The sequence below is a fragment of the Morone saxatilis genome, unplaced genomic scaffold (assembly GCF_004916995.1).
Source record: "Morone saxatilis isolate NCDOM2014 unplaced genomic scaffold, NCSU_SB_2.0 Contig17, whole genome shotgun sequence".
NCBI classification, from domain to species: Eukaryota; Metazoa; Chordata; class Actinopteri; family Moronidae; genus Morone; species Morone saxatilis.
Window position 1 is genome coordinate 23,672,507 of NW_023339729.1, and position 9,107 is coordinate 23,681,613.

Below are 9,107 nucleotides of genomic sequence, written 5' to 3' on the forward strand. Positions count from 1 at the left end.
CAGCAGCTCCAGATATAACACAACAGGTAAGAAAACTAGACATTTAATAAAAAAGTGAATAGAAAAAAAATAGAATAAAGGTTGTATGTACTATATACAGCTTTTATATAGATGTGATTGATGTAGATGATTGCACAGGTCACATGCATTAACACTATGTAATCTATTTCATTACTTTTGATATTAAAATTTGCTACTGAGTAGGCCAAGAATTTATATCCAGACCTTTCATCCTAATTTCTTTCACACATAATAAACCACAGACACATGAAGCAAAAGTGCCCCATAAAGGGCTGCCTGCTTCCTTTCAGTGACCATGTTAACCAATTGGGCTGTTCATCTGTCCTATTTTTTCTGCGTGCTGCAAACCAGAGAGCACACTTTCGGCCAACAAAACCCATGAAAAAAAATACTGACCAGAGCAGCGCGGGAGTTGGGAGTAATTAGGGATTGAGGATTTGTAGGAACAGAAACCAAATGGAGGCGGATTAGACTCCTGGCTGGCTGAAATGTATACTAATTACATGTTATACACAGGTTCAAAAACATAGACCCAAGTCTTAGTGGTGCGTTCAAGGGGTCGTATTTTTGCAGCTTTTGCCAATAGATCTTCATAAATGTTACACACTGGACCTTTAAAGGAATATTTCAGCAATTTAGTACTTCCATTAAATTGAGGGACTTTCAAGAAACAATTTTAAAACTGACCGGTCAAAATTGGTAAAAAAGAGGCAGAGACATTCCAACTTTTAGTCCAAATTACTGGTTCCTTGCTCCCGAAATGCTGGATTCTACAATTCCCATCATGCAAACTGGTAAATATTCAATGTCAAGGGCAGCATAAGTAATACTTTTCTGTGTATTACTAACCCTCCAGCACATACCGAGTTTGTTCATGCAGCTGTGCAGCCTGGTCTCCAGCAGTAAAACCCTCTGCTGAAGCTCCTCGTAGTCGTACGCTCCTATCTCTTCCTGAATGGCTGTCAGGATGATTGACAGGTTGAGGAGCTCCAGTCGCAGGGTGGCCAGCGTCTGCAGGTCCAATCTGTACTGCTCCACCACTGACAGAAGGGGCCGTAGCTGAGACATCTGGCCCTTTAACTCCTGTGGGTGCAATAATAATAAGTTAGAGAGAAGACAGGGTCCACACTAATGTGGTTAAATCTGATAAAGCATCTGTTTTTCTTTCTCTATTGGGTGAGGTAACACAAAGTTAAGCCACTGCAGTCATTTTGTGACTACTTTTGAAGTCCATCTCGGAGTAGACTTCGAACTTGATTTCCATTCAGCTAATTATGCTTATTCCTATCTTCACTCCCCATCCTGCAGCCTGTGATCGAGTGAGGAGAGAGAAGGCTTCCACAGAAAGCACAGGTGTAATCTATGGGGGTTTTGTGGGCAGTGCAGAATGTGCCGCAAGGGGTCAACCACAAACACATATTTGCTATTAGTTGAGGCTGCTCCTTCGCTGGTCAAAGTTCACCATGTTTAACTCCATGCGAAGCTAAAATACAGATCTGCTTTGCCACCGGCAAAAAAAGGTTTAATTCGGCCGCTTCACTTACACAACACTGGCGTATATTCACCAATGTTGAATTCAGAGAAACAGCTGGTCTATTGTGGAAATAGCCTTACTGTAATATTAATGTTATTGGATGATTTATATTCTGTAGATTAGTGAAACTACGTGTGGAAACAGGAATAAAAGCACCAACGGCAACTCTAATGTTATTCATTATTCACTGAATAAAATGATCAGATGTGTGAATAATCTGAATGATGAATGAATCATAAAGATTCTCTTGCAACTTTCTACATCAGCCAATTTCATTTTCTTCTTCTTTTCCGTTGATTTCAGTGCATTTTGGCTCATTTAGGAATAATATACGGTTATGTAATCCTATAAAGCCGCACTGTCATTTATCATTGTCCTATAATATCAGCATGAGCCTGAAAAACCAGACTCAAGGGCCGTCCACACCAAGAACGTATCCACTGATGAACAACAACGTTGTATAAACAGTGGCCACAAAGGAAAATGTGTGATGACCTGTTACTGCTGTACGTTATGCAAAAAAACAAGAAAACAAGGATATCAGTTCACAAAATACTTCACAGGCGGGAGGAGTTAGGAGGATGCAACTGTTGGAGATATCATTGTTGTACGACTATTTATAGTTATTTATATATATATATATATATATATATATATATTGGTGTTATTTCTATCACTAAAACTCAGTTCATTCATCAGTTATATTTCTTTAAATTTTCACTTTTTTACAAAAAGGGTTTCCACACCCAAATCAATCAGATTGTTTTCAATGACAGTGGACTTCAGTGTGGCAGGTCTAACAATATCTCTGACTACAGGTAGCCACCTGTTGGTAATACGTTGATTTACACTCATTGTTGAAAAGTTAAAAAGACTGAATTGAAGCACTATTGCACAATGAAGTTGGCAGAGCCAGAACATCTGTGTATTTTCTTCCCCCCTCTTTACAGATCCCCTCCAAGCATTATTAAAATAGTCTGCTCGGAACAATTAGTTATGATTGATATGTTTTTTTTCCACATTAAAATCATTAAAAAGGCATTTACTCCTTTTACCTCATTAAAAATTCCAGAATCTATGAATATTACATTTTTGTTAATTTCCTGCTGGACACAAGATGTCTCCTACTTCACTGTAAAGTCCATTCACAGTGTATGTGCACTGGTGGCTTTAGGTTTCTACATCACACAGAAGTTGCATAGTGGACCAGGACCACCTCAACTACCTCTTTTCTCTCAATCTGCCCAATAAAGCTAAACACAAATCTTACAAAAAGAAATCTTACAAAAGAAATCATCTAAATGATTTGGGTGTACATCCTGCACTCCAGCCCTCTCTGTTTTTTTCTTATGATTAATTATTTGTACACATTTAACAGTTGAGATTCTGTGCGACTTGAGTAACTGCCATCTCCATCCTCGCGTCTCTTCCCCACATCTCTCTCTTGCATATCTGTCATGTTAGCCAAATGGAACGCATCCCCAGAAAATGCTGGAGGGACTACATATCCCATCTGGCCTGGGAACGCCTCACAGTCCCACAGGAAGAGATGGAGGCTGTGGCTGGAGCACGTCTGGGCTACTCTGCTGGCACTGCGACCCAGATAAACACTAAAATTGATAAACAAGTCTTTTTTGGGGGGGGCTTTTGGCCTCCTATCCATAGTTAAAGATTTAAATAGCCTCACATTGTGAGAAAGTGAGCCAGTGCGGATAGAGAGAAATTTTCCTGCTATCAGTTTGGAGGAAGATCAATATTTACTGCATGAATTACATATATGACACAGCTGGAGGAGGTTGCAGCAGGAGGATAAAGGGTTTTTCTCATATACCCCTTTTATTTCTCTTTTTCAGCCATGACACTTAGATGTCTTTTAACCTTTAAATCCCCAGAAAAAACTGTTTGCTATGTAGAGAGAGGAGTTGGATGTGATATGGAAAAAAAGAGACGGATTAAAAGAAGTGTCAAAAGCGAAGACAAAAACCTTTATCGTCTCCTCAGAACATCTCATACCCCAGAACACAAACACAACAACAAATCCAGGATAACAACAGGCTTGGCAGTCAGTCAAACACTTTGTATGTCTAATCTCTCTGCTGCTATCTTCAAATAAGGACCGAAATACATTTCTGAAATCACTTCAAACATTTTCTGAAGCTGACCTTAAATTTGGCCACTTCATCCTCACTGATCAGTATTTGCATATAATTGTACGTTCATTAATATGTATTAAAATCAATCTTGACAAAATGCTGAAAATGTCATTGCTTGTTAGATAGTAAACACTTTACCTGGCTAATCCCTCCCCCCTGCCATGTTTCCTCCTTCATCGTCACCTCTCTCTAATCTCTCCCCTCCTGTTTCACTCTTTTATCTCTCTCCCTCTTTCTGCGTAACCTTTACCTCCCCTTATACTTCACTTTGCTCATTCCTCTCACCCCCCCCCACCCACATGGAAAAATGGTAATATGCAATCAGACATTTTCTTTCTCTCTATTTCCTCCCCCTTTATCCTCTGTCTCTCTCAAACCCTAAATCAATCCATCTATCTTAATCCCTCTGTTTGACCTCCACTTCTGCATCTCCCTCGTTCCCCTCCCTCCATTGGTTGAAAATACTGTTTAGTTATTGATAAACTTACTTTAGCTGTACATCACATAAATATGCACCAGTTCTGCCTCTCAGTGCAAAGGCAAAAGCTTATGACTGTGAAAACCCCCAAGGAGCAACAAGCGTGCACACACGCACACACACACATAAGCTAACTGCATAAAAACTTAAAAACAAACCCTAGAGCCCCATGATGTTGTTAAGAAGATGCTCGGCAAAAGATGAAAGGCAGAATGGATTCATGGGGGGGTGGAAATTCTCTCTATTTGGGGAAGTACTGTAAGGGGTAGTCTCTCTCTCTCTCTGTGTGTGTGTGTGTGTGTCTGTAAGCATGTTGCTTCATGGGTGTGTCTGTTTGTTGAACTCCTATGTAGCCTCTGTCTGGTTCATAGAGCATATCATGCTCTTTAAATATTGGATATATTATTTTACCATGTTGGGTTTATGAGCTTCTACTTACATGTTTAAGTTAGAGGTGGGGTAAGAGAAATACAATACTATGACAAATATGTTATAGTGCAGTGGTTCCCAATAGAGGTATCCATTAAAATATGTCAGCAGCCAAGGGTCGTCTGTTTACTCAAAGACAGAAAAGGAAAAAGGTTGGGAACCATTGCTGTAGTGCGAACAACCCAGAAAGTAATGCAACTAACATTAGCGATGGGTTTGCTCTGTGCAGCTAACATGCAAAAAGGACACGTTTTTTTCCCAAAGCGAGCACACCAGCTCCAGACAGCTATACTGACAACTCTCCTGCTACTATAGCTGAGATCACAACAACAGCATATCTTGGCAAACTAGAAAATAAAACTGACTGTCTGTGGGCAAGTGAGTTAACATTATCTGACACACAAATCCTGGCTGTAATAATGAGCCAACATTTGCAGAGCCAGGGCTGTGTACAAACACAGTGAAAAGCCAGTGGACTGTGATGAGATGTTTGCTGAATTTGAAAAAAAAAGAGTATTGAATTAGGACCGCCTAGATCACCTAGAATCACTTACCCTACCTTTAATATGTATTATATATTATACATTTGGGAAATATGCTCACCTGCTATCTTGCAGAAAAAGCAAGAAGTGTCTGTACAGTAAATCAGTAGCTAAAGTTAGTACTAGATAAAGATAAAGTAAAGATACCAGGCAACCAACGGAGACTCCAGTAAATTCCTGCTCCAAGAAATAGTCCCACACATAACCCCCTGTAAATCAGTGAATTGCTGTTTTTACACTTCACTTTTTGAACAGATTAAACTAATAACGTGTTAATTAGTGAGATTTAGAGGTGCTGATTTTATTACCTCGTTGGACAGAGCTAAGCTAGCTGTTTTCCCGCTTCCTGTCATAATGCTAAACTAAGCTGCCTGTCCCATGTCTGAAGTATAAGGATGTCTCCCAGTTTCAAGTCCAGAAGTGAATACGTCCTCAGTGAAGGGAATGACATTTGATCTGACTGTATCATTAAGCTGTGCCCCCTTAAATATGGTCTGTACTAATTGCCAATAATTCTATTGTGTCGTGTTATTTCGGCCTGATGTGAGCCTCTGGCCGAAAATGGTTTAGGAACCCAGCAAGTTGGTAATTTGCACATCAAAAGACATCCAGACGTCTACTTTGAATAAGGGCTAAATTTGGTGGAAAATGACTATACTTTAATGTGAAGCATGTCCTAACTGCAGACTGAAATACAGTCACTGAAATGCAGTTAAAACGATTACATGTGCCCTAGATATCTAAAAAACTTTTCCAGCCAAATTTAGCTCACTTTTCACACTGACGTCAAACAAGACACAAATCCCCAAATCAATGCTTCCTGAGAAAGTTACACGCAGGTGTAGACAGTATTCATGGTTTTAGTACCTCTGAGTGTCAGTGTCATTAGGAGTCCTGAGCAGCCAATTACAGACGTTAAACCAGCAGTGTCACAGCTGATTTAACTGTTCAGATCATTCGCCCTTCATTCCTCAGATACAGTCTTTCATTCTCTGTAGCTCTTGAGATAATCTCCCGCTTGCCTGCTGGTTTGTTGTTGGCACAGACGCCTGCCAGCGACATCATGGCACAGAACACCGAGCCTGATGAGATTAGGACTCCTAATTTAAGAAGTGAAATACATTTAGATTTCCTTCAATAAAGGCAATACTTATCGAGTAAGGTAATCTTGTCTTCTCTTCTGCAAATTCAAAACACTCCAATCTGAAAAAAATGCATGTTGTACATAAACTCCCCTTTTCTGTGCCAATAATATGTAAATTTCATCATTAATATTAAAGTGACAGACTCATTCCTGACAGATTTTTTTTTTCCAGACAGCTCGAAGACTTAATGTGTGCAGTGATGCTGCAGTTTTGCTGGCACCTTCTGTGCAAAGCTGTGTGACACTTTTACACAGCGGACACGAGGCCACTGAATTGACAGCTTCAAGACAAATTTTGTCCCCTTTATGAAAAATGTTCGCATGTCTGAGTGCAGGCAGGAAACTTCAGCTTGGCATGCGTGAAATCAATGTTTTCACGCCAAAGGTTATTTGCTCCCTACAGCAACCGTCTTACACTGTGTTTCTCTTTGTGTGTGTGTGTGTGTTTGTGTGTGTGTGTGTGTGTGTACCTGCAGGCCCTTAGCCGTCAGAGTGCGGGGGTTGGCCACGTAAGTGTGTAAACGTCCGTCCACTCCTCTCAGCAGCGGCTCAGTGTCACGGACGTACTGTAGATCTCTGGATGTCCGCAGGTCTACAACCTCCATGGACTGACTCACATTCTGAACCTAACACAACACAAATCATATGGTTCATTTCAGGAGTGATTATTGTGAGTAACCTGCATTGTCAGAAATGCACATGATTGGTTTTGGCTGTTGTCTGATTACTGCCACCTGTTATTTGTTTCCAATACTACTGTCTGGTGATGTGATGGAATACTTAAAGGGTTGGTTCACCCAAATTCTAAAAAGATAAATGTTCTTACGTACCTGGTATCTAGCCATGCAGATAGTTTTGGTGCATCTGCACAAGATGTATCCATCTGTGAGATTTCTGATTCTACTACGCATTTCAAATTGTTCAGACCCATCAGCGCCGCAGCATCGCTTTTTAACAATCTGTTATTTTTCAGCATTTCATTTTCAGTTAAACTTTAAAGCTAACTATGTGGCGGGGAAGAAAAGCGGCAGGCTGCCAGCATTTGAATGGGAAAACCCAGTTTGGTTGCTTAATCCACAGAACAAAAATTGACTATTTGTTCTCTAATCTTTAAAATTTTTGTTTCAGTTTGAGATCATTTGAAACAGCTTTTGTGTTTTTGCATCCCGGAGGTGTTGTATGACTTAAGTGAACTTTAATTACTGTCACTGTGAATTCATTATTTGGAGATACTGTTATCTGCTTGTTATAAATCAACAAGATTAAGAGTCTACAGCCTACCTAGCGGCTTTTGAGGTTGTACCTATCTTAGTCTCTTAGTTTAGCCTTTTGGAATGCTCTAACATTTGCTAATAGACCTTTTTCAAACCAGCCATTTTGACATGAAATAGTAGGGTATACACAGGTGTTACTGACACTGTAGCAGAGACCTTCCAGTGAGGCCAACATGCACAATAGCAGCTCCCTGACTCTGTTTATTAGTATCATTGGTAACACCTGTGTTTACCCTATTTCATGTCAAAATGGCTCTTGTGAATAAGGTCTATTAGCAGTAAACTCGAAGTACAGCTGAGGCTTGTGGGAATGTCATTACCTTTGCAAGTATTTTGGTATGTAAATGAACCAAAGCTGTCAGAACCTGTGCACTTTGAATATCTGTATCAAATTTCACAGCAGCCCATACAACAGAGATATTTCACTATGAACTAAAAATGTCAACCTCATGGAGAAACAATAAAAGTTTAGGGATCACCAAAGTAACTAGGGTTCATCCTGTGAGGAGCACATATGTCTGTTCATGACAATCTGTCCAGTAGACCTTGAGATATTTCAGTTTCATCACTGCGTGGGACTATTTCATCAGCATAGTTACAGGTTAAAGCGTTTACAATGAGGACTGTGGATTATGCTAAATAAGGACAGACATTGCTACTGAATTTTATTATGTAATTTTGTAAAGCTGTGAGCACAACGGACATTTATTTCACCTCAGCTGTAAAGGGGAGGCAGCAGACATATCAAGGACAGATGACTCAAAGGTGGACAAATAAAATCAAAAGAGGTGTTTTGGGATCATATACAGTCTATGTTTAGAGTGAACCAACCTTTTAATGCTCCAGCCACCGTGGCTCAACAAAATGATGCAGTCTCTGTCTTTGAAGGAGCTTCCCATTAGATCTATTTAAACAAGAGATTCTCACCTAGAACATGTTTTGTTCTAAAGAAACAAACACTCCCACGCTTATTCTCATTAAGCACCCTGAAATGCTACCAGATATTTAAAATATATTTTCATATTGAATGGGAAAACAAGCATGTGAAAAAAAAATCCATTATAAAAATGACCCAGATATCCAGAAGTGATATGCAAAGCAGACAAGAGCAAGAACAAAAAACTCACAAAAACCACCACCTACACATTTCTCCCGCTGTAACATATACGCCTGGTGGGGCGGGAGACGTAAAACACACACACACACACACACACACACACACACACATTCACACTCACAGCAGGATCTAGGTGTCACTTCCAGACAAACGCTGAGCTAATTAAGATTCATAAATACAGAAGCCTCCCAACAGGAACAGAACGAGGAGAGAGGAGAAGACGTTTTTTCCAGATAGCGTTCATCTACCTTCCTCTTTTCTCACTCTTTTTGTGTGAAGACAGAACAGAATGCACCAGCAGTGAATAAATAAATAAAAAAAAGAGTTATAATCCTCATGATATCGCTTGTGTGCTGTGGTTCATTTTTAGTTTGGCAATAATACAGGGATGTCATCATGTGTGAGCTTTGCAGTT

The 9,107-nt window shown here is 39.9% G+C and overlaps 1 protein-coding gene across 1 annotated transcript in view; it reads right to left on the reverse strand.

Annotated features, from left to right (window-relative positions):
• LOC118326940 (noelin-2-like) overlaps positions 1-9,107 on the reverse strand; it is a gene marked incomplete in the record, with an annotated part of 31,123 nt that overhangs the window by 15,483 nt on the left and 6,533 nt on the right. Inside the window, 2 exon segments of the mRNA XM_035660105.1 lie at positions 885-1,104; positions 6,772-6,927. Coding sequence (XP_035515998.1) covers positions 885-1,104; positions 6,772-6,927 — 376 coding nt within the window.